This window comes from Rhinoraja longicauda, chromosome 20, assembly GCF_053455715.1.
Source record: "Rhinoraja longicauda isolate Sanriku21f chromosome 20, sRhiLon1.1, whole genome shotgun sequence".
NCBI lineage: Eukaryota > Metazoa > Chordata > Chondrichthyes > Rajiformes > Arhynchobatidae > Rhinoraja > Rhinoraja longicauda.
Window position 1 is genome coordinate 28483719 of NC_135972.1, and position 26534 is coordinate 28510252.

The 26534-nt window shown below is 43.0% G+C and overlaps 1 protein-coding gene across 2 annotated transcripts in view; it reads right to left on the bottom strand.

Annotated features, from left to right (window-relative positions):
* Positions 1-26534, bottom strand: part of LOC144603684 (carboxypeptidase M-like) — a 44466-nt gene that overhangs the window by 15145 nt on the left and 2787 nt on the right. For both annotated transcript variants that reach the window (XM_078417306.1, XM_078417307.1), the window contains exon 3: positions 10748-10845. In XM_078417306.1, coding sequence (XP_078273432.1) covers positions 10748-10845 — 98 coding nt within the window. The remainder of the gene's footprint in view (positions 1-10747; positions 10846-26534) is intronic.

Genomic DNA, 26534 nt, shown 5'->3' on the forward strand with positions numbered 1-26534 from the left:
TTTGGTTATTGTGTAGAACTACTACTCGTGGAAAAAAGTTGTTTTTATGTCTGGCTGTGGCTGCTTTGTCAGTCAGGAGTCGCCTTCCAGAGGGAAGTGCTTCAAAGATTTTGTGGCCAGGGTGAGAGGGGTCAGAGATGATCTTGCCCGCTCGCTTCCTGGCCGTTGCAGTGTACAGTTCGTCAATGGGGGGAAGGTTGCAGCCAACAACCTTCTCAGCTGATCGAACGATCCGTTGCAGCCTCCAGATGTCGTGCTTGGTGACTGAGCCAAACCAGACCATGATGGAGAAGGTGAGGACGGACTCAATGTTGGGCCTTTTTGACTGTGGAGTCGATAGTGGGCCCCCATTTAAGGTCCCTGCAGATGATCTTCTGCAGAAACAAAGAACTTCAGATGCTGGTTAGCAAAAAAAAGACAAAGTGCTGGAGTAACTCAGTGAGTCAGGCAACATCCCTAGAAAAGATGGAAAGGTGACAATTTGGGATGGGACCCTTCTTCAGATTTCTGCACCTCTATCAATTCTCCTCTCACCCCGATTTGATTGTTTCTTTTACATTCCAGATATATGTGTTCAAAGGGAATTGAATAGTGACAATAATATTGTAGAGCTGCGTAACTAGGAAACTTATACAAAAATATTTTACACTAACATGCAATTAACAGAACTAAAGCCATCATTTTGAACTATTGCCAAGAAAGGAGTTTTTTTTATTGTGGGTGTACTTTGAACATGTGGCAACTTCAAGGAACTAAGCAATTAATTTCCAAAACAACAGAGAGCTGGAGGAACTTAGTGGGTTCGTCAGCATCGGGAAAAATACTGTTGTGGGCCGACTGGCACAAGGCATTTAAACAAGTCAGCAATGCTACAGATGTAGAAAAAAGGCAATCTTGGTAATGGGACAAGTCACAGTGGTGCCTTGTGTAACATATTCCACAGGGTGCTTATTACTTTAATGGAAAATCTGACTGAGCTTCAATAGAAACTTCACCTGAATTTAATTAAGCCTCATTAGAGAAATATTAACAATCCAATTAATTGTTAGACAATTTTTGAATATACGTATACATATACATACGTATACATGTGTATACACATACACATAAAAGCAAACAATACAAAACCAATGCCACCAAGTCTATGTAGTTCAGAGCTCATGTGGAGGTTGTAGTGTTTAATAGCCTGATGGCTGTAGGGAAGAAACTGTATCCGTGACAGTTTTCAGGCCCCTGTTTCTTTTTCCTGATGACAGGAGTGAAATGAGTATGTGGCCAGGGTGGTGTGGGTCTCTGATGAGGCTGGCTGCATTTTTGAGGCAGTAACTCCTGTACATCGCTTCGATGGTGGGGAGGTCAGTACCCATGATGGACTGGGCAGTGTAGCCACATAGAAACATAGATGCTCACATTTGAAGACGGGAATTTTAAAACCAAGGCATTGCTAGACCAGAGTCAATATTGGTCACAAGTGCAAGTCAGGACATGGGAGGCAAAGTTGCAAATGAACTTAAGCTAACGGTGGGTACTCAGTGAGGGATAAGCCGGGAAAGCATTTAAGCAACAGATGTAGAAGAGACAAACGCTTTGATATCTCTTTCAGCAGCAGTTGAAGTGAACTTGGAGTATGGGATGGCAATGCTCAGATGTGGAAAAAGGTGATGGGAAGAATTATGGGGTCTGAAACTTAACTGAACATAATATCAGAAGCCAAGTCAGCCTGAAAGATGGAATTGGCCACAGTTCAATTATGGAGAGAGAAACAGTAAACATCTCAAGTTCATAAATTGCATCAGGAGTGGGTAATTTCTATTAATCAAGGAACTGACTTTCACATTCACAGTCTAGCACTTCCCTCATTTTAATGGTAAAATTAAACTAGGTGATAAGCAGATTGGTCTTGATCCAGAGAAGGCTACAGAGGCCAAGTCAATGGATATTTTTAAGGCAGAGATTGATAGATTATTGATTAATATGAGTATCAGGGGTTATGGGGAGAAGGCAGTAGAATGGGGTTGAGAGAGAAAGATTGATCAGTCATGATTGAATGGAGTAGACTTGCTGGGCCAAATGGCCTAATTCTGCTCCCATCACTTATGAAGAACAAGTCCTAGATAATCACTTGCAGGAAGTAAGGCCTTCTCTTGGAGACATAATTCACTTTGCGATCATAGCCTCGCCAAGAACAAATGTTCTCTAACACTTAACTTTTGTAAAACAATATTATCGCTAATTTGGTGTACCAGAGAACAGCTGGCACAACTCTCCTTGAAAGGCAGAAAACAAGAAGAGTGGAGGTATATGGCATTTTTAAATACAATAGTCTTAATGTGCAATTGCGAGACAATTTATTTGTTGGAAGGAAACACGTCAGCAGAAGTGCACCAGCTTCAGGCAGAAACAAACATGTTAACTTCTAATTCATTGAACGCAGAACGGAAAATCGACATCACGAGTGATCCAATTGAGAGGGTTACTGAAGTTCAGGTTTTTGCCAAATTTGCAGAAGTAAAATAACTGGCTCTGATTTCTGACTACAGGAAAACAGAAATGTTCACTGCAGTCTTCCAGCCAGAGATACATAGGGTCCTCTCACAGAAAATTGTCAAGAAATATTTCGAAGCAGGTAAACTAAATAACAGAGACACATGGACACACGAGATTGCAGATGTTGAAATCTTGAGGGGAAAAAACAAACTGCTGAAGGAACTCAGCGTATCAGGCAGCTTTTGTGGAGGGGAACTGACAGCCATTGTCCACGTGCTGCCTGACCCACTGAGTTCCTCCACTAGACTAAGTAGCAGTTGATTACTTCTGGTTGGATCTTAAAATCTGACGCTCCAAGTACCAACAATAAAGAAAATGAACTTAAAATACACCGGCTATTATAAAAAGTAAAGTAATTTTAAATATTTATTAAAGTATGTTGGCATTGCAGGTGAGGCCGGCATTTATAATTCATCTCCAATTACTCTTGATAAAGTGACAGTGAACCACCTTCTTTAACTGGTTTGGTCCTTGTCGTTTACTGGAACTTCAAGACACTGTGCATTACAGACACATCCAGTATGTAGATCCAGAGATAACAATGGATCTAAATGCTGGAACTTTGCCCCACATATGTGTTTCATAATTTTATTGTTTGCAATTTAGTTGTAAATTGTTTATGCGTTAGATGTTTGTCTAGTAATTATACTCTCAGAATGTTTTACGGTGAGGTATCTCGGTGTACAGTTTAATTTATTAACACGATGTTTTTCACTCTATGGGAACATTTTCACTACGGAAATGGGGCATTAAGATCAGGGTGAAGTATTACATAAATCAGAACTCGTGTTCTAAGAGGAACTAGCTCATCGTTAACGTAATGCTTACCATAACAATGAATCACAGTGAATCAACACTACTGTATGGTGGGAAAGAAACCTTTACATGTGGAATAGAGGTTTTTTACTGGCAAGGCCAGTATACACACTCCTTGATTAATTGCTCGATAAAAAAGCATTTCCTTCAAATTCTACATCTCAGGTGCTGAAGGTACTCCCAGAAAACTGTACGGTGAGGAGTACCAAGACTTTAACCCATTGATGATAGAAGATAAACAGTGCACTTTCAAGATGTTTAACTTGAAGGTACGTGTTCTCATATCCTGCAATTCTTACAGGAGACTAGGTTCTGGGTTTGGAAAGTGGCCTGAAGCAGAGTTGGAGAGATTGTTGCAATATTTCTTCTGGATAGCACACTCTGGAACAACAGCTTGGCCACTTGACCATTTTTTCCAATGCCTGCAGGCACTGCCTGCAGGCACTGCCTGCCTAACTATCTGAGAATCTGCATGTGGATCTGTGCACTTGCACTATTGGCTAACATGTGCACTTCTGACATGCTGAACATTAGGCCACTGATGAAGCAGGGGAAGACATTGGTGTATTAAACACTCCCGGAAGAAATTTAACAACGTGCATTCCTTCACAACTTGTTGGGACGGTTAAAATCAAGTGGACTGACTAAGATAGCATTTCTATCTAGAGGAGAAATATAGCAAACATCTTGTTTGTCCTCAATGGCTGTTTTTGAGTATATCCAAAGGTTTGATCACACATCCGGAATCTTGGAATCATCCTTGATCAAACCCTCTCCTTCGACAAACACATCAAACACATCACAAAGACAGCCTTCTTCCACCTCAAAAACATTGCCCGTCTCCGTCCATCCCTCTCCTCCACAGCTGCAGAAACCCTCATCCACGCCTTCATCACCTCCCGTCTGGACTACTGCAACAGCCTCCTCTATGGCGCACCCTCAAAAATCATCAATAAACTTCAATACATTCAAAACTCCACTGCCCGTCTACTCACACACACCTCGATCCGTGACCATATCACCCCCGTCCTTTATAAACTCCACTGGCTCCCCATCCCCCAGAGAATCCAGTACAAAATCCTCCTCATAACCTACAAAGCCCTCCATAACCTGGCCCCATCCTACCTGACCGACCTCCTCCACAGGCACACTCCCACCTGCACCCTCCGCTCTGCCGCTGCCAATCTCCTATCCCCCCACATCCGGACTAAACTCAGATCCTGGGGGGACAGGGCTTTCTCCATCGCTGCTCCCACCCTATGGAACTCACTACCCCAAACCGTTAGAGACTCCCCCACACTCACCACATTCAAAACATCGCTGAAGTCTCACCTGTTCAGTACTGCCTTCAACCACTGAAGGTCACCTCACCTACTGTCTCCTTTCTCTGTTCATTTATTTATTTACTTATTTATCTATTTATTAATTTCCCTATGTTCTCAAAATCTCTGTAAAGCGTCTTTGAGTATATGAAAAGCGCTATATAAATAAAATGTATTATTATTATTATTATTATTAATTAATGGCACAGTTGAGCAGCTGGTAGAGCTGCTGCCACACAGCGCCAGAGACCCAGGTTTGATTCTGACCTCAGCTGCTGTCTATGTGGAGTTTGCATGTTCTCCCTGTGACTACGTGGGGTTCCACTGGGCGCTCTGGATCCCTCCAACATCCAAAACGTATGCGGGTTTGTAGGTTAATTGGCCTCTGTAAATTGCCTCTAGTGTGTAGGGAGAGGAAGAGAAAGTGGGATAACATAGAACTAGTGAGAATAGGTGAATAGGTCAGCACGGACTCAGTGGACTGAAGGGCTCATTTCCATGCTGAATCTATAAAATAACACTAAGCAATTTCAAAAGAGCTGTTGCTTAACAACTCCAGTGACCACAGTTCACTGCTGGTGCCCAGTGTTGTCTGTGTAGAATTTGCACAATCATTTGTGATCACATGGGTTTCTTTTGCTTGCTTTGATTTCCTCCCACATCCCAAAGGTGTGCAGGTTAATAGTGTAATTGACCACTGTGTAGTCAAATGATAGAAACTTGGGACAATTGATTGAGTATGCAAAAATTTTAAGGCCAAATGTTTTTGCCACCACATCATGTGTTTAATCATCTTTAGGATAGCCACTAAACCAAGGATTTAACCAGATTAGATTAGATGATTTCCCTACATAACCTCAGTCCTTTAGAAAGCAAAAAAGACCACAAAATGTCTAGTGCGTCACATTTCCTTTTAACTAACATTACACTAATGATCCCGCTTAAATCATTAAATTGTATCCTGCTGACTCCGGAAAATGTGAATGTGTCAGTTTTCCCAATTGGGATCTGCCCATTATGATTTAATGCTACAATTTGAGGAAATTAACCCACCCAATTTTTTTTATTTTGTTTTGTAATGACATCATTGATCACAAGCCCATATTTGTGGTTTGAAGTATAAATATATTATCTTACAAGTTCAGCATACAAAATGTTGCTTATGGAGAAACAAGTGCAGCACTTTCTACATTAATACTGCAAGTTGTAAAATGACTGATAGACAATCACAACGTTTATAGTTAGAAAAAGAGAATGCTTATGTATGGTGCTAGCTGTGGCTGTTGAAGATTAATAACTCGATTCCCATGAGATCAATGCAGACTTTTGTCAGGACAGTGTCCCAGGCACAATGTCTGCACCTACGCTTACCCATGACCTTCCCTCCAACATAGTGTCAGGAATGGTAGGTTCACTGATGATCACACAGAGTTCAATACTATTCGTATCAACACAGATAAGAAGCACTTTGTACAATATTCACAAAAGTACTTAATTCAGCACTCATCGGTAATATTCACAAAACACAAGTACTAAGCTATGACTACCTCCAAGAGAGAGTCCAATCACTTATCTCAATGGCATTAGCAAGTCACCATTGCCCAAAAAAGCAACTAGAATGTCAGACGTTGATGGGAAACTTGATAGAAATATATGAAATAGATATGGTAGACAGTCAGAACCTTTACCCAGGGTGGAAATGTCCAACACTAGAGGGCATAGCTGTAAGATGAGAGGGGGAAAGTTTAATGGAGACCAGCCGACACGTGGACCCGTTGGGTCCAAACCTCAACCTGAGGACAGGGTCTGAGAGAGCGGGAAACCTGGGAGGGAGGGATAGAGGGGGCGTCGAGAGCGGTGTGAGCCTGGTTACCAGAAGAGAGAGAAAGAGAAAAAGGTGACGAACACGGTGACCTGGGCAGCGAAGCGTCAAGGCCAGGGTGAGCCCGGTAACCCGAGCAGAGAGAAAGGCACCGAATGCAACACAAGCCCGGTGTCCTGAGGAGGGAGAGAGAGGTGCTGAGGGCGGTGTGAACCCGGTGTCCTGAGGAGAGGGAAAGGCACTGAGAGCAAGGCAAGCCCGCTGTCCCGAGGAGAGCGAGAGAGAAGGCATCGAGGGCAGGGTGAACCCAGTGACCTGAGGAGAGAAGCGCTAAGCCCCAGGAGAAACAGCAGGAGGAGAGGGCGTCAGGAGAGAGGGCGTCGCGGACAGGGTGAACCCGGTGACCTGAGGGGAGAGAGGGCACCGAGAACAGGGTGAACCCAGTGACCTGAGGAGAGAGACGTTGAGATCAAGTGAAGCCCTAGGAGGAGCCTGGTGGCCTGAGAGTAAGGGGCGTCAAGGAAGGATGAGCCCGGTGACCTGCGGACGGAGAGAGGTGACGACCCGTGGACCCCTTGCCGGCTGGGGAGTCTCCCCCGGGACTGGGGGCGGGCGAGGGGGGAGAGGAAAGGGGAGAGAGAGCCACTCACTCTGGCCCCGGGCAGCCATCGCGGCGGCCAGCAGCATTGGAGCGGCCGCAAGGCGCTGCCGCATGCTCGCCCTGCCGGCGGCCATCTTCTTTCACCATCTCTCTGCCATCGCGTTGCACCACGGGAGGGGTGAGTGGCGCCCATTGTGGCACCAAACATGGAAGTATTACTGCGCAGGCGCAGCTGGCGGGCACGGCAAGTGGGAGAAATGTATTAAAGTTTAAAAAGTGAATAACTTTTTAAATATAACAACAATTTGAACGAAACCTGCTACTGCACAGATGAGAGTTTTAGTAATATACAGATAGATGGATGTCACAACCTCCCATGTGGGTGCAATGCTGTGAATACTATCTACAAGATACTGGGTAGTTCTCACCTGCGCTAATGAAACAACTTCACCCAAACCTACAACCTTTACAAAGAAAAAGGACAAGGAAAGCAAGAAGTCCCCTAGGGTGACACTAATATTTCTGATGGAATTGCCCACTGCTCATCTACAGATTCACCAAGAATGTATTCAGGCTTGTTCTGAGTGAATGGCTTGCAATGGCATTTGAGTAGGATTGAAGGAGCTAAACAAGTTGATGTAACCATGATTTATTGACCTTAACAACGCTTTTGGAAATTTACTTTTGAAAGACATGCCCAGCAACCATCTTCCCTGCTGTTATTACTCACTAACACAGAGATAGGGTGGAAGGAGTGAATCAAATGTTCCCTTTAAGGTTGAAAGCACCAAAATGGAAAAATATATGGGGCCAAACATGTGTGCAATAAAAATGGATTAATATATAAACCAGAATAGTTGGAAGCAAATCAACCTTGTTGACATGTTACAATACGGAATTAATGATCTTATTACAAGTAGATTATTAAAAAACTGTATTTGGGGACATTATTTTAAAAACATCAAAACAAGGATAGAAAGCATGCAGATTTACAAACATTGCTATCCTGCTCAGCACAACCTTGGAGAGCATGGAAATTATATCGCTCTTTGGCAGGTGAAAATCAAAAAAAAAGTTTAAACTTACCAACTCAACAAATGATTAGATTGCTGAATGCATGCAGACAGCTCGACAAATGCAGTCACTTTGCACGTGCTCTGCCCGACCTGCTGAGTTACTCCAGCATTTTGTGAATAAATACCTTCGATTTGTACCAGCATCTGCAGTTATTTTCTTACACTTAAATCGCTGGTGCTCATTGTCAATGCCATATCAAATTATCTCTTTAACAGCTAATTTAATCAGTCCTCTCAACCCTTTGAAATATATCCAGTGTCATTTAACTTTAACATTGTGATTTTACACTGCTTCAACAGCTAATGGTTTATTCGAGGCAAATTAGCTCTTATATTCTATTTCAACGATCCACGAGTAATTGCGGCTACAATCCGTGTCAGTTATCTTAACTTAATGACTGTAGAGAAGGTGAGTTAGACAGGAAACACTGAAGGTGTTCACCTATTGATTGTATAGATTGAGCTCATTCATCCCACTTATCTTATACCCACCCATAATGATTTATGGGACACAACGTGCTGGACTAACTCAGTGGCAGCATCTCTGGAGGACACAGATCCATGATGTTTCAGGTTGGCGACTCTTTCTCTTCAGTCTGAAAAAGGGTCCCAACCCGAAACGTCACCTATCCATGTTCTCCAGAGATGCTGCCTGACCCGCTGAATTACCTCAGCACTGTGTCCCCTTTTGTAAAGAGGCACTTCACATTAACAATTGATCAATATTTGGCATTGAATTCCAGTTAAGGAATAGAAACATAACTAATCTAAGCAAAAAATAATTCTATAATAATTACACCTTCAAACTAAATGCTAAATTAATCCAAAATTAACTGGGTGTCTCCCTGTTCATTTTGTCATCCTGTGAAGCTAAAGTCAAGGATGATAAGTCTATTTTCAATATGAAATTAATTACTTTGCCAATCAAGATATTATTTCATATCCCAAGTCTACAGCCTACACCCGAACCACAGGCACAACTGTTGCTTCACAGCACTAATCCAAATAACCTTGGAGCATTATTTAGAGAGCAGTAATGTTTGAAGAGCTGAACCACGATGTTTAAATTATAATATTCAATCCTATGTCAATCAGGCATCAAAAAGATGGAAGGAATACATTATGAGAAAAAGATTCAGAAAGAAAATGAACCTAATTTAAAATATATCCAATAATAATTATAATCCAAAGGTATTAGCCTCCGTCCTTGTGAAATATCATGGTGGTTGGGCAATTGTTTTGGGATCAATTAAAACTCTCCATGCTTTCGAAACAAGGAACTGCAGATGCTGGATAAAACTCAAAAGGGCACAAAGTGCTGGAGTAACTCAGCAGGTCAGGCAGCATCTCTGGAGAACATGGATACGTGACATTTAAAGTCGAGATCCTTGTTCAGAATCATCAGTCTGAAAGATGGTCTTGACCCAAATCATCACCTATCCATGTTCTCCAGAGATGCTGCCTGACCTGCTGAGTTACTCCAGCACTTTTTGGACTTCTATGGAGTGGTCTGCTGGAGCAGCAGCATCTCAACTGCTGACAGGAAGATAAACTGATCAAGAAGGCCAGCTCTGTCCTGGGATGCCCCCTCGACTCAGTGCAGGCGGTGGGAGAGAGGAGGATGATGGCAAAGCTATCATCACTGCTGGACGACTCCTCCCACCCCATGCAGGACACTGTCACTGCACTGAGCAGCTCCTTCAGTGACAGACTTCTTCACCCCAAGTGTGTGAAGGAGAGATATCGAAGGTCCTTCCTTCCTGCTGCCGTCAGACTGCACAATCAGCACTGCTCCCAGCAGACCAGTAAATGAAGATAATTACCGCTATTTAAATTTTTTAATGAATGCTTATTTATTTTTGCTATCCACTTTGCTGCTGTAACCCTGCAAATGTCCCTGTTGTGGGACGAATAAAGTACTTATTATTATTATTACACATGAACAGATAAGCCCTAATTCTTCCTGCAAACGTTGAGCTGATATGCACAAGTGCTGCAGCTTAATATTTTTCAATGTACTTGAATGGTACATCTCTCACAAAAGAGACCACGACCGTGCAGTTCATAAGGGCACAATGGTTCGCGAGTATATTCTGTTTCGACCCAAACATTTTGTACCAGATGTTTAACCATTATTTCCGCCGTGCTGTCTTGGAATAAATTTATTCAAATCTTCAGTTGAAACTTGGATGACTCACATTCCTTTCAACAATAAAACTGAGACGATTTATGGAAAATTAGCCCATTTATCTGCTTACTGAAAGGATACCATAACATTTGACACCACAAATTTGGATCCTATGCTACCAATTAATTTAGACAATTTGTTCCAATATTAGCTAATGTGATGAATATAAGAATGTGCCAAGCTGAAATGTTAAGTCTTTGGATAAAAGAAAGAAGAGAAATAAATAAAATCTTGGAAATCCACTGAAAACTTTAATTTATTTTTGACAAAAAGCATTATTATTTCCAATTCATTTTTATTTGCTATACATTTAATCCTACCAAAATACTATTATAAAATAATTTGGAAATTATAGGGCATATAAGTAAACCGTACCTCATCACCATGGATGTTCCCGATATACTTCACTTCCGGGGTCCCCACTGTGTGTTCTTCTGGGTGCTTTCCAATTGCCAGAACCCAAAGATCAACACCTATATCAGAAATACATAAAAGCTCTTTACTGACTGCTATAAAACATATAGCATAGAACAGTACAGCACAGGAACTGGCCCTTTGGCCCACAATGTTTGTGCCAAACAAGATGCCAAGTTAAACTACTCTCCTCTGCCAGTAAATGATCCACATCCCTCTCTTCCCTGCATTCCCATGTATCTATCTAAAAGCCCCTCAAATGCCACTATTGAATCTGCCTCGACCACCACACCTGGCAATGCGCTCTAGGACCCCACAACTCTCTGTTTAAAAACCTTGCCCTACACATCTTCATTAAACTTTCCTCCTATCACCTTATAGCTAGGCCATCCAGTATTGGACAGTTCCACCTTGGTAAAAAGGCTCTGACTGTCTACAATATCTATGCCTCTCATAATTTTGTGCACTTCTATCAAATCTTCCCTCAACCTCTGACATTCCCGGAGAAAACAGTCCAAGTCTATCCAACCTCTCTCCCCCCCGAAGCTGAAACCCTCCAATCCAGCATTCTGATAAACCTCTTCCGTACCCTCTCCAAAGCCTCCACACCTTTCCTGTAATGGGTGCGACCAGAACTGTACCCAATATTCCAAATGCAACCTAACTAAAGTCCTATAAAGCAGCATCATAACCTCCTGACTATTATATTCAATGCCCCTAACAATGAAGGTAAGCATACCGTACAGCATCTTTACCAACCTATCTACTTTACAATTTACAATTCTTTTTGGAACAAAGACAGACCCCATGCCAAATTAAAGCGTTTCTCATTCCTTTAATCAGACATTTACGTGCCAGCAAAAAAGGAACTCTCTGTCTAATTTATTGTGGTAACACGTGATGATTGACCTGTGGAATGTTTCCAGCATTTTCTATTTTTAATTTAGATTTCCGTTTTTTTGCTTTTCATTACCGTAACAGCTTGTCTTGTGCTGATTTGCACCAAAAACAATCAAGACAATAGTGATGTTAAGTTCACAGAAGATCATATACTCTTGGAGACACAAAAGACTGCAGATGCTCAAATCTGGAGCATAAAAAAACAAACTGCCGGTGGAGCTCAGCAGGTCAGGCAGCATCTGTGAAAACAAAGGGATGGCAGATGTGTTGCATCAGGACCAAGAGTGCAGAGGGAAGGTAGCCAGAATAATGAGGAGAGAGCTTGGGTGAAACAGGGGCTGGTAGGTGATAGGTGGAACTAAGAGGGTGGAGGATGATGAGCAGATGGAGCCACGTGAGGGATGGGGATAGAGAAGGGAGAGTTTAGAGGTTGGCGAGCAATAGATGGAAACAGATAAGGAAAACAATAATTGTGCAGATGGAACTAGGTTTCCATGTGTCCCATTTGGTGCTGTTCACAACCATGTTACTTTCTTACATATAACTAACGAGGCTTTTTGGCCCATCAAGTGCAAGCTGACTCCCAATTGTGCAATCCTATTAGTTCCATTTGCTCTCTTCTTATTTCCATTTAGCACTGCAGCTTATTCTCGTACATGCTCATCAACTCCCCCTTTGATTCTTTTGCCATTTACCTACAGTAAGACCAACTTACCAGCGCTTCCTTGGAAAGTGTGAATAAAGTCACTTTCCACAGCAATCCAACTAGTCACATCCTCTCCTCATAGACTTGCACTAATATTCCTTTCATGCACCTATCCAGCTTCCTTTGAAGGCTGCAGTTAAATCTGTCTCTGCCATTCTAGCCTCTTGAATAAGTTTCTTCTTGTGGCTTTTGGTTCTTTTGCCAATTGTGTTCATTATTCGTGCTCTTGACCTCACAGTTTATCTCTAAAATAGTATAAACCTTTCATGATTTTCAATATCTTGATCTGAACTATTCTCACCATTTTCTTTTATGAGAAGAACAAACTGAACTTCTCAAACCTATCCACACGACTAAAGTTCCTTTCATCTGAACCATCCTGTAAATCTTTTCTTAACCCTCTTTCGGCTTCACACCTAACCTAAACTGTGGTGGGCAGAACTGAACACAACAGTTTACCTGCATTATATGAAGCACATTATGCCTCAGGACCCCGCGTAAGTTTTTGAACCACTTTCCCAACCTCCCCTGCCACTCTCAATGATTTATACAGCGAGAGCCCCAGATCTTTTGATTCCAGTTCTTTTATTATTTAGCCTTCTAGTTTATATCACTGCTTCTCAAGCAGCTCCTCCTGCTGAAATTAAATGCTTCTCATTTTGCCGACTCATAATAATATATGGAGCTAATTAGAAAATGCAATTACAAAATTCCAGCAGTTAAGTGCACTATGTTCATTGGGGCACCCTGGACAATGCACCAAGCCTCCTCCACCCCACCCTGCACTTGGCTAACTTTGTTCACTTTCTGTCATTGATTTCATCTTTACTGTTAGACTCCCCTGTCTCTTCTTGGGCCTGTTTCTTTTCCTCTTTCCCTCCTCTACGCCAAATTTTGCCATTAAAATCCACCCCACTTGTGAAGTGTCCAAATTACTGCCACCTCTTTTGACGCAAAAACTATACCACTAATTTGTAAGATCCATTCCTTAAATGATTGAGGTTCGATATGCTGATTTATCAAGTGCAAGATATGCACCATCCTCCCAAATCAGTGTAAAGTAACTCAGCTGACCTCTGCAAAACTGGATGTGTGAAACATCTCCAAAGGGCTTGGTCGAATGACATTGGTTGAGCCCTTTGACATTAAATACTGTTATTAGTGACATTTTATTTAGTGATTTAGGATAGATTCATTGCTGAAATAATGCACGAGGTCCAAATCTGATGTCAATATTTTTGCAAAGGAAATTGCATAGCCCTAATAAAGACAGAATTGACGTGCCATACATATTTTCTTGGATTATCAGAAAGTGAATACGTAAAGAAGATGAGAGTACACAGGATAATTTTATAAAACTGCTTACACTCTGTGGCAAATCAACAAAGCTAATTGGTGAATTAAGTATAATTTATTTAGATTTGTTTCCTCTTGGGAAAAGCTAAGATTCATACAATAAACATCATTCTGGTTAGTTGGGTTGAGTACGACCAAAATATTCCAGGAATGGACATAAAAAGAAAAACAGCCATGCCAGGAAGCGTCATTGATAATTACATCAATCGTCAGCTGTTCAGCAGAACAAAAATAAATTAGAAAAATGAGTTATTGGAATCACTTATAGCACAAAGCTACATGGTAACATAACAAAGATTTAGTTTTAGTTTAGAGTTACAACAAGGGAACGGGCCCTTTGGCCCACTGAGTCCACATCGACCATTGATCACCTGTTCACACCAGTTCTATGTTATTCCAATTTTTCATCCACTCCCTACAACTAGGGGCAATTTACAAAGGCCAATTAACCTACAAACCCGCACATCTTTGGGGTGTAGGAGGAAACTGGAGCACCTGGTGGAAATCCACATGGTCACGGGGAGTACATGCAAATTCTGCAAAGACAGCACCCAAGAACAGAATCAAATCGGGGTCCCTGGTGCCATTGTTGTCGCCTTGGCACATATGTTCCATTCCTTTCCATATTCCGTTCCATAGATGGAGAGAATTTTTTTTTGTTGAGTCATTCAAGGGATGTGGGCTTCACAGACTGAGCCAGCATTTAATTGCCCATCCCTCAATGCTCTTGAGAATGTTTTGGTAAGCTGCCTCCTTAGACCGCTACAGCCCTTGAAGTGTGGAAATAGATCAAAAGGAAATGCTAAAAAAAACTGAACTGAGAGAGAGAGAGTGACGCTGAGCCTGGATCAGCTCCTCGCTCTAGATGTACGTCATATGCATGGAAGTCACCCTGTATTAAATTGATATCAAACACCATACAAATGTTTTGATGCCACTTATGCAAAAATTCTTATGTACCAACAAGTCCTACATACCAAAGCAGTCTGAACTCTGATTCAGATCCGTTCAATTCATTGAAGTCAACCTCAACTGATCCATTGTGGATAGTCCAGGACTTCCTCCTTCTTAGACATTGGCCCTGCTTTATGCGTGTTTCTCAGAGTTCACTTCTCCCATTCTTTATCATTTTCTCTGTGAAATTCAGCCTGTCTGGCCTAACCCTCCCAACTAAGGGATTAGAGGGCACAGATACATATAAATATAATTAAACCTTCTCCCAACTCTTACAGAAGAACATCTGTAATTATTTCATTCGGGTTCAAGGAACACAAATAAAGTTCAATGTTGAAAAGATTGAGAATGATAGATAGTAGTAGAATTATTTGATGTCTGCAGTAGAAGGGAAGTTTTGAATGCAACTTACCAGCCAAACTATTAGTGTTGGCACACAGTATGGAAGTGCAATGTCAAAACCTATCCAGGCCTCTTCGCATGAATCAGTTAACGAGCCACACATGTGCTGCCTATGTTTAGGCTCTGGCTATGGAAACTTATGTGCAGCAGATTAACAGGAATCATTTGCTTCCCTCTTATTCTGCAGCTGAACTGCAAAAGGAATTGCCGCAAAATCAAATACGATTGTTTCAGCAAAGAGCAGACCCAGAATTCTCACTATAAATAGTGTGTCAGGGCAATACAGTGGTGCAGCGGTAAAATCCCCAAATAATTCTTCTCTGAATTGGCCATATCTCTTAAAACCTCCCGCCTCTTCCATAAACGTCTTTGGCATTCATGGAATATTAGAGTAACAATATATCCTCTTGATGTTAGGTGCTTTGCCATAGGTCCAAATCAACATGGTCAAGATGTAGTTTGTTCCACTTTCCACATAAAGATGGAGTGTTCATGATCCTGTCACTTTGAGCAGACCAGGAGGGATGCCTTACATATATAGTCAATATTTACATTCAAAAACATGGCAGAGATTTGATCAGTTCTCTAGTCCCACCTCTCTTTTCCAGCTTTCACCCACTACTCCATCAATCTGAAGGAGGGTCCCAACTCAAAATGTTGGGGAAGGAGAGAGAGAGAGAGAGAGAGAGAGAGAGAGAGAGAAAGCAAGGGCTATCTGAAGTTGGAGAAGTCAATGTTCATACCGCTGGGGTGTAAGCTACCCAAGCAAAATATGAGGTGATGTTCCTCCAATTTGCACTGGGCCTCACTCTGACAATGGAGGAGGCCCAGGACAGAAAGGTCAGATTGGGAATGGGAGGGGGAGTTGAAGTGCTGAGCCACCGGGAGATCAGGTAGGTTAAGATGGACTGAGTGGAGGTGTTCAGCTAAACAATCGCCGAGCTTGCGCTTGGTCTCGCCGATGTAGAAAAGTTGACACCTGGGACAGCGAATACAGTAGATGAGGTTGGAGGAGAGTTCAAAGGCTGGTCTGGAAATACTGATAAGATTCAGAGAGGGATATAAATGATGCCTTTTTGAGGTCATTGATCTTAAACCCATAAATGGAACCCAAGTTATCAGAGAGTTAAACTAGCAGCAAAATCTAGTCATCCATTAAAGTTTAAGCTAATTGAGCTAATTAGGTTAGTGACGCATGAGCTACAAGTGGTTGTGTGCATTATGGCACAGCCTAGGCAATTCATAGAACAAAAAGTGGCTGTGTATCTTAAGCCTCAGGGAGGCCGTGGAGTTCGAAGAAGGATCTCGACCTGAAACGTCACCCATTCCTTCTCTCCTAAGATGCTGCCTGACCCGCTGAGTTACTCCAGCATTTTGTGTCTATCATAGAACAAGAAGCATCATTATTGTACAGAAATGGTTACCATTTTATGTCTGTTTTTGGTTTACCTCATGGAGTCATGAGTTTTCCAGCGTGCAACAGACTATTCGGCCCAACGCCCACACTGACCAACATGTCCCATCTACAGTAGTCCCACCTGCCTGCTTTCGGCCCATATCCCTCCAAACCTGTCCTATCCATGTACACAAATAGAAATAGGGCTTGATAGCAATGAGAAGAGATAAAAAATTGCATTTGCACCAGAATTATCAAATACCCCATCACTGTAATGTTTTCACTGTTTATGATTAATATGCTCAGTCTGTCAAGGAGCTGGCTAACATCCCAAAACTTAAAATCATACACAACATGTTCCTTCTGACCCTGTTGTTATCCCAGTTCTCAAAGAGAGCAGTCACTCCACGTTGTATAAAATACAATTAAGTTCACAGCACATTAGCAAACGTTTCCTCACTATTACTGCCAATTTTAAACTACGCACAGATTTTCATTTGCTTTCGTACGCTACAAGGATGAACATGACTTGAGTCCACACGGTAGTGTATCCACAAGTCATTCAATTCATAGACTCTCATAAACTAAGATTGCTGCGACCTTACACTTTTAAAAAATCTGCACATTCTCTGCAGCTTTTAGTTTAGTTTCGAGATACAGCGTGGAAACAGGCCCTTCAGCCCACCCAGTCCATGCTGACCAGCAATCCCCGTACACTAGCATTATCTTACACATTAGAGACAATGTACAATTTTTACCGATTCACCAAGCCAATTCACGTACAAACCTATACGTCTTTGGAATGAAGGGGGAAACCGGAGCACCCAGAAAAAAACCCCATGTGGGCATAGGGAGAACATACAAATTCCATACACTCAGCACCCGTAGCCAGAATCGAACCCGGGTTTCTGCGCTTTAAGGTGGCACCATCATGAGGTCCTGCACCACCCCATTGAATTCTGCACATCATTTCCTTTCTCTTTTGAACTACCTGTTGTACTCATGTATGGTTTGATCGGAGTCATGCATGGATGATTATATCATATCATATCATATCATATATATACAGCCGGAAACAGGCCTTTTCGGCCCACCAAGTCCGTGCCGCCCAGTGATCCCCGCACATTTACATTATCCTACACCCACTAGGGACAATTTTTACATTTTACCCAGCCAATTAACCTACATACCTGTACGTCTTTGGAGTGTGGGAGGAAACCGAAGATCTCGGAGAAAACCCACGCAGGTCACGGGGAGAACGTACAAACTCCTTACAGTACAGCACCCGTAGTCAGGATCGAACCTGAGTCTCCGGTGCTGCATTCGCTGTAAAGCAGCAACTCTACCGCTGCGCTACCGTGCCGCCCTGTATAGATTGTTCTGGATAGCACGCAAAACAAGGATTTTCACTGTATCTCGGTACACATGACAATAATAATAATAAACCAATAAACCATAATTCTGCAAACCTCAATCATGAGTCAATATGACGTTGCTCGCTATGTGTTTCTACATAACTATACTGGAAAAAATATCCCAAGCTAAGTGTTATGAGTGTTACTGCTACTAAAAAAATACATTGAAGGTATAAAACCAAGTGAGGAGTGATTATTAGTAGGATTTAGCAATCATCCGACAGTGATACAAAGCATTTTGTAAGTCATGTAAAACAAAATTCATCTTCTTTGCAGCGAGATAACATAACGTATCTTGTAAGCAAGAAACCACATGATAAATGGCCAAATTATTAATAACTGTGTCTCAAAGCTCTTCAGCATCCCCAGTGAAATGCTGAATGCAGAAGTTGTTGTTGCAGAGGTTACTCAAGTGTACAACAACAGTACATGAACAATCATATCAGACTGAAAACGTGAACTGATGTTTGCCCCCACATTGTATTCAGACACAATGACCGCTTATATTAAACTCTGTGGAAGTACAAAAGAAAAAGCCCTAATGAACAAAGTTGTAGAAACATCACTGCTGAGTTCTTCAACATCACTGGTAATATTAAAATATTTCCTTCATCCTTGAGATGCGAGGCACATGAATGAGAAATTCAAGACAAAACCATGGACTTTTATGGGGAAAGTGAAAATATTGCAGTCAATAACAAGGGTCAGCTGGCCGAATGTTATGATCAATTTTATGGCTGACCATATAAAAAATGACCAAACTTTACATCCCAGTATTGTGTGTGGGACCAAGGGGCTTTGCATCATCTCAAGAAAGCTGAAAGGAATGTTCAATGAGCCAGAGTTTAACTATTTATTTCTCTCCCGTAACAGTTATGGCCGGATTGCCAAGAGCTTTACAAGCCAATATCTAAATTTAAAAATAGAGTTCCGCCAAGTCCGAATTTATAAATTGTAAACTCAATCTTCTCCCTCGCCAGAACATGATCAGAACAAGGAACTGGTTCACTAAAATGAATAATTTGATTCATATAAATAGGCAGGATAAAAATGATTGTGTGCAGAAAGACTTGTACAATCACCCAGTATATCTTAGAACATGAAGTTTTAATTTAGTTGTAGATGAATGGTGTAATTCAGAGACAGACAAAATAACATATTTCAAGTTGAATTCTTCCCTGGTCAAGGCCAAGTGATCTGGAGACTTGACTAGCAGCCTATGACTAAATGGATACCCAAACATCAGCTGCAAGCTCATATAAAGGAGAGAGAAGAACAAAAATCAGCAATAAAGATAGCTGATAATAGTCTTCAGAGTTGGTCTTGAAAAGACAATCCCTCAGCTGTGATGATTGCAGCTGGCAGGGGTAACCTCGTCAGTACCCGATGCCATTAGCAGGTGAACCACCAGGACAAAGTATAGTTGGTAGGGAGGGATGTGGTCATTGATCATAAAATGTACGTCACGGAATCATCAGTGGATTGGGCACTGAATGGCTGAAAGTGCTTGGAGTTAAGACCATCACTTGGAAACCATGTGGGTAATCAGAGATTGTAGTATCAGCCAATTATGTTAAAAACTATTTTAATCTCACAGTTCAAATGATCCACATAGTTGTCAGATAAATACTTTCATTGTCCGTTTTCAGATTCTGCTTTGCAGATTTCAGCAGGACATTTGCATTGTCACAGGACCCCTGGCTCCCATCTCTGTACAGCAGCAATAGTTCAATCCCCTCCCACGGTAAACATAGGTCGACTCAGGGGAGGCGTGCTACCCTTCTGCTCCAATGATGCAAGTGTTAATTACTGTAGGCTGAAATATGTAAAGCACAATCTGAAAATGGAGAAAGAAAATATTTACCTGTCAACTGCCCAGTGTATGTTATAACGTTCTTAACGGGTTTAAAGGGATGAATACGGAGTGATTGGAGCCAGACCTTACAATCACAAAATAAGCAGCAGGCCACATGGGAGAAAAGTGGGAAGATACATCTTCAACCAGAGGTAGTGAATCTTTGTTATGCTCTATTCAATAGGGTTGCAGAAGTTCAATCTTCGAGTATATTTGTGCCAAAGATAGGTAGATGTTTGGACATATTGAGGAAATCAAGAGATCCAGGATTGCAACAGGAAAGTAGCTCTGAGGCAAACGGTCTGACGAGGTGATTCTACGCTTGGCTACTAAGCATTTAGAAAGGCGGTGCTAATCTTCCTAATGAGAAGGAGCTGGTTACATTCACATGTAGTATATCAGACGTCATTGCTTTTACACAGCATATGCTTCCTGGGTTTGCTCTGGTATATCAACAAACACAAGAAATGGAAGCTGTATTAAAAGTGAGTGATAATAAATTTCAATATGACATGAAAGAAGCCTTACAGTTCTGTGGTCACAGAAAGGGTGTGTTGCACAAATAAATAGAACTGAAATTGGACAAAGAAAAGACAAAAAGTGCTGGAGTAACTCAGTGGGTCAGCCAGCATCTCTGGAGAACATGGTTCGGTGACAGTTCAGATTGGGACCTCTCTCGACTGAATTTGACTGATCAGTTATGATTGAACACTGGGGGAGCAGGATCAAAGGAGTAAATTGCCTTCTCTGGCTCGTATTTTTGATGTTTCTGTGTATAAGAATAGTGATTTTGAAATCTGAGGGAAGGATAATCAATTGAAAGGGCAGGCTTATATGCACCTTCTTATTGTGTAAGAAGGATCTGCAGATGCTGGTTTACACCGAAGATAGAAACAATATGCTGAATTAACTCAGCAGGTCGAGCAGCATCTCTGGAGAAAAGGAATAGGTGACGTTTCGGGTCGAGACCCTTCATCAGACTCCAGCATTTTGTGTCTATCACCTATTACTATTCATATGCACAACTGTCAACACAACGTGCCAGCATTAGAAATAAGCGTGCCTATTTTCACACTCAATATGTCAGTCCAGATAATATGAGTAGTGGATATATTGGCATAATAACCAAAAAGACAGTGTATGTGGAGGGAGAAACAGAATAAATGTTTCAGGTCGATGGCCTTTCATCAGAGCTATGGGCAGAACATTTAGGAAAATGTGCATTTAACTCATGATTCATCAATAATAGAATAAACTTTAAAGGAATTTCTGCCCACCAATCCATGAGAAACCACAGATAGTTGTTCACAGCAACCTTTGAAAAAAATACAGGCTGTGAGTTGAAGAGGTTATGAGGAAACTGGGTCTTCCAGTTCACAAACAAGATTTACCCAAGGACACCATTTAGATATCTGTTTAGTCCACAGTCTGATTGCCCGCAGAATGTTTGCAGTGTATGACCAACTTCTCCAAATGCTGATAATCTCAGTACTCTGAAAATTGGGGACAAACTGTACTAATGATTTAGACTCTTTAGAAGGTGTAGCCTGATTTCAAATTACTGGGCATGAAACGGATAATCAGGAAGGAAGTAGTTTGCCACAAGTATTCTTTGATGTTATAAATGGATGTAAATCTGAGGTTTGGATGTAAATCTGGGAAGAAACTACAGGCAAGGTAATTCCAATCAATGTGTACAGACAGGGGCCAAGATCAAGGAGAGTTGTGCCTCGAGCTAGAATTAGAGCTTTAGTTACATTTAGTTTAGAAAAACAGTATGGAAACAGGCCCTTCGGCCCACCAAGTCTGCGCCGACTAGCGATCCCCGTACACTAGCACTACCCTACACACGAGGGACAATTTAACCAAAGCCAATTAACCTGCGAGCCTGTATGTCTTTGGAGTGTGGGAGGAAACTGGAGCGCCTGGTAAAAACCCACGTGGTCATAGGGAGAACGTACAAACTCCATAAAGACAGCACTCGGAGTCAGGAGTGGTTCTGGTTCTGGTTAATTACTGCACAAACACCTCATAAGTGGTTATCTCGCGCAGGTCGGAGTAAGTAGAGTAGTGATTAAATTTTGAAGTGGGCCTTTTGGACCAAGTTGAGGAGATCTAGTTGCTCAATCCCCTTTTTAAATGACTGAACATCGAGAGCGGCCCGTGTGTTGGGTGGCAGCATATTCCATCCCTTATCATCCTAGAGTAAAGGGAATATCGGTAGCAAAGTTTATTGAAATTCAGCGAGCTGCTGATGTAGGGACTGGTATTTTGCCTCGTTTCATGGCAATTGTGCTTTGGGATGATGGGAGATTTGATGGCGTGATTTTGTGAATCTCTTTGTAAATTGCAATAAGTCTTAGCCTGATTCTGCGGAGCTCTAGGGTATCCCATCCGAGAGAAGTCAGCATATTATTCACACTTGATTTGCGCTTGTAGTCATTACATACAAAGCGAGTTGTTCGGTGTTGTACTTTCTCCAGGGTGATCTTGTTGTTGTTGTTGAAAGGATCCCAGACAGCTCCACAATACTCCAATTTGGGCCTGATCAGGGACTTGTAGGCGTTCTCTTTGACGGATATACTGCATGCATGAAAAATTATTTTAAGAAGACCGAGCGTTCTATTTGCTTTGTTAGACACTTGACCAATATGCGTTGCCCAACTTAAATCTTTGCTTAATTCGACTCCTAGATATATGGGTGATGGTTGACAGCAAGTAATGTATGGCTGCCCATGTTGTATTCCAATAAAAGTGGTTCAGTCTTGTGTGAGACATGCATGGTGTGACATTTGGTTGTATTGAATGACATCTGCCAGGTTTTCCCCCACTCACAGAGAGCATCCAGATCCTTTTGTAAGGACAAGATGTCTTCTGGTGTTTTAATCTTTCTATAAATTATGGCATCATCTGCGAAGAGTCGAACTCTGGACAAAACTGCATTTGGAATGTCATTGATATATAGTAGGAAGAGCTATGGACCCATGGCAGTCCCCTGTGGCACACCTGATGTCACAGGAGTTTCAATTGACGTCTCTCCCTCCAAGAGAAGTCGCTGGTGTCTCCTTGTCAAAAAGGTCTCAATCCATTTTAGGAGGCTGCCGTCTATTCCTACACGGTTGAGCTTGTACAGGAGACGCTTGTGGGGAACCTTATCAAAAGCCTTAAGTGAACATAAGTGGCCTGTAAGGTAGCAACTCGAGCCGCCCAGTTAGTTACATTGGGGATAAAGTTACAATGAGTCGAGTTAAAAGTTGTGCAGGTCTGTTACAGCACAAAATGTGGAGGAGTCACTGTGGTGGATGTTCATGTTAAAATGTATTTTGTGTGTCCTGTTGCTTTTTATTGTTATGACTGTATGGCAAATGAAGTTTCTCGTATGTTGCAAAACATACTTGCTAATAAAGTTTTATTGTGATTGATTGTGATTGATATGAAAGATAAATTGCATACAATACAAAAGCAAAATCTAAAAAAAAGATAAATTAATGGTCGCCAACTTCAGATATTAAGTATGATACAGATAAGTTCCGATTTCCTTCAGTTTCTGCTAAGTTAATCATTTATATCAGCTGCCATAGAGATTGCAAGAACGCTAGCCATAGTTATTATAAGATAAGGAAGGAGACCATTTTGCCCATTGAGTCAATTTTGGCTCAACAGCAATCCATCAGTCCCATTCCTTCACGCACATGTGCCCATCAATGCTTTTCGTTTCTGTGATCTGACACTTACACAAAGATAGCTAATTCTCCACTCCCCTGACTAACTCTAACCTCCACTCCCCTGACTAACTCTAACCTCCACTCCCCTGACTAACTCTAACCGTGACATTAACCACCTCAAATTCTCCACTCCCCTGACTAACTCTAACCTTTCCCCTCCTGAACGTACAGCCCTCCACTCACTCCGCAACAACCCGGACTTAATCATCAAACCTGCTGACAAGGGAGATGCTGTGGTAGTCTAGCGCGCTGACCTCTACCGGACCGAGGCCAGACGACAACTCTCAGACACCTCTTCCTACCTATCCCTGGACCATGACCCCACCGACAAACACCAGACCTTTATCATCAGCACCATCACGGACCTCACCATCTCCGGCGATCTACCCTCCAATGCCTCCAAACTCATAGTTCCCCAGCCCCGCACGGCCCGATTCTACCTCCTACCCCAAATCCATAAACAGAACCGTCCCGGCAGACCCATTGTCTCTGCCTGCTCATGTCCCACCGAATTTATTTCCACCTACCTCGACTCCATCCTATCCCCCTGGTTAAATCCCTCCCCACCTACGTCCAAGACACCTCACACGCTCTCCATCTCCTCAATAACTTCCGGTTCCCAGGCCCCCACTCCCTCATCTTTACCATGGATGTCCAGTCACTCTACACTTCCATCCCCCACAAGGATGGTCTCGAAGCCCTCCGTTTCCTCTTCGACCGTAGACCCAGCCAATCCCCATCTACCAACACTCTCCTCCGCCTAGCAGAACTGGTTCTTACCCTTAACAACTTCTCCTTTGACTCCTCCCACTTCCTCCAAACCAGAGGCGTAGCTATGGGCACTCGCATGGGCCCTAGCTACGCCTGCCTCTTTGTCGGGTACGTCGAACAATCCCTGTTCCGGGCGTACACCGGCCCCATCCCCGAACTCTACCTCCGCTACATCGATGACTGCATTGGTGCTACCTCTTGTACCCATGCAAAACTCACTGACTTCATACACTTCACCTCCAATTTCCATCCTGCCCTTAAATATACCTGGACTATCTCCGACATCTCCCTCCCGGTTCTGGACCTCACCATCTCCATCACAGGAGACAGACTAGTGACGGACATTTACTATAAAGCCACTGACTCGCACAGCTATCTGGACTACACTTCTTCCCACCCTGTCTCCTGCAAAAAGTCTATCCCCTACCCCCAATTCCTCCGTCTACGCCGCATCTGCGCCCGGGGTGAGGTGTTTCACACTAGGGCTTCAGAGATGTCCTCGTTCTTCAGGAAACGGGGCTTCCCCTCCTCCATTATAGATGAGGCTCTCACTAGGGTCTCTTCTACATCCCGCAGCTCCGCTCTTGCTCCCCCTCCCCCCACTCGCAACAAGGACAGAATCCCCCTCATTCTCACCTTCCACCCCACCAGCCAGCGGATCCAACAAATCATCCGCCAACATTTCCGTCACCTACAACGGGACCCCACCACTGGCCATATCTTCCCATCCCCTCCCCTCTCTGTGTTTCGCAGAGACCGTTCCCTCCGTAACTCCCTGGTCCACTCGTCCCTTCCTACCCAAACCACCCCAACCCCGGGCACTTTCCCCTGCAACCGCACGAGATGCAACACCTGTCCCTTTACCTCCCCCCTCAACTCCATCCAAGGACCCAAACAGTCTTTCCAGGTGAGACAAAGGTCCACCTGCACCTCCTCCAACCTCATCTATTGCATCCGCTGCTCTAGATGTCAACTTATTTACATCGGCGAAACCAAGCGCAGGCTCGGTGATCGCTTCGCTGAACACCTACGCTCGGTCCGCATTGACCAAACTGATCTCCCGGTGGCCGAGCACTTCAACTCCCCCTCCCATTCCCAGTCTGACCTTTCTGTCATGGGCCTCCTCCAGTGCCATAGTGAGGCCCACCGGAAATTGGAGGAACAGCACCTCATATTTCGCCTGGGCAGTTTGCAGCCCAGTGGTATGAACATCGACTTCTCCAACTTTAGATAGTTTCTTTGTCCCTTTCTTCCCCTCCTCCTTCCCAGATCTCCCACTGTCTTCCTGTCTCCACCTATATCCTTCCTTTGTCCCGCCCCCCTCACATCAGTCTGAAGAAGGGTCTCGACCCGAAACGTCACCCATTCCTTCTCTCCCGAGATGCTGCCTGACCTGCTGAGTTACTCCAGCATTTTGTGAATAAATAATTTCCTAACATCCACAGGTCTTTGGGTGGTGGGAAAAAAAGCAGTGCACCCGAGGGATACCCACATTGTTCAGGAGAGATTGTATAAACTCTACAGACCCCAAATTTATCTGGATCGCTATTGGTGTGGCTGCACTATTTGCAAAACAAGTGTGTGCTGCTCTTATCTCGAAGTTGCAAAAATTGTGTTCAAACCTACTACAGAGTTCACCCTCATTATCTGTCTGGCACCTCAGAACAACACCAGTGATATTGAAAGAAGATACAGAATGCTGGAGTAGCTCAGCGGGTCACGCAGCATCTCAGGAGAACATGGATAGGTGACGTTTCAGGTCAGAACCCTTCTACAGACTAATTATAGGTGGGGGGGGGGAGGAAAGCTGGAAGAGAGGACAGAGAGGACGGCAGGACAGAGCATGGTGGGTAATAGGCTGACAAAGGTGAGGAAGGTATTTGATAGGCAGATGGTTGGACAAAGGTCAGAGATGAAAAGACAGAAGGTGTGAGACAAAGGATTGAATGAATGATACTTTATTGTCACATGCACCTAGTTACAATGAAAGTCTTTGGGTACAAAACACAAGTATGCAAAGTGTCGCCTTGCATAGGGCACCGATAAAGTTACAAAAATATTCACTGCAGTCCAATGGTCCCTCTCCGTTCCGGGCCCTCCCGCCCCCCCCCCCCCCCCCCCCCCCACTTCCACCGAGTCTCTCTTTGTTCTCTCAGCAGCCCCCCCACATGCCGGTTCCCTCTAATTGGGAATTGTGACGCTAGGGGAAGGAATGTAGGTGGAAAGGGAGGGGGGAAGGGGAGAAATAAGTGCAAGTTCAGGTGGGGC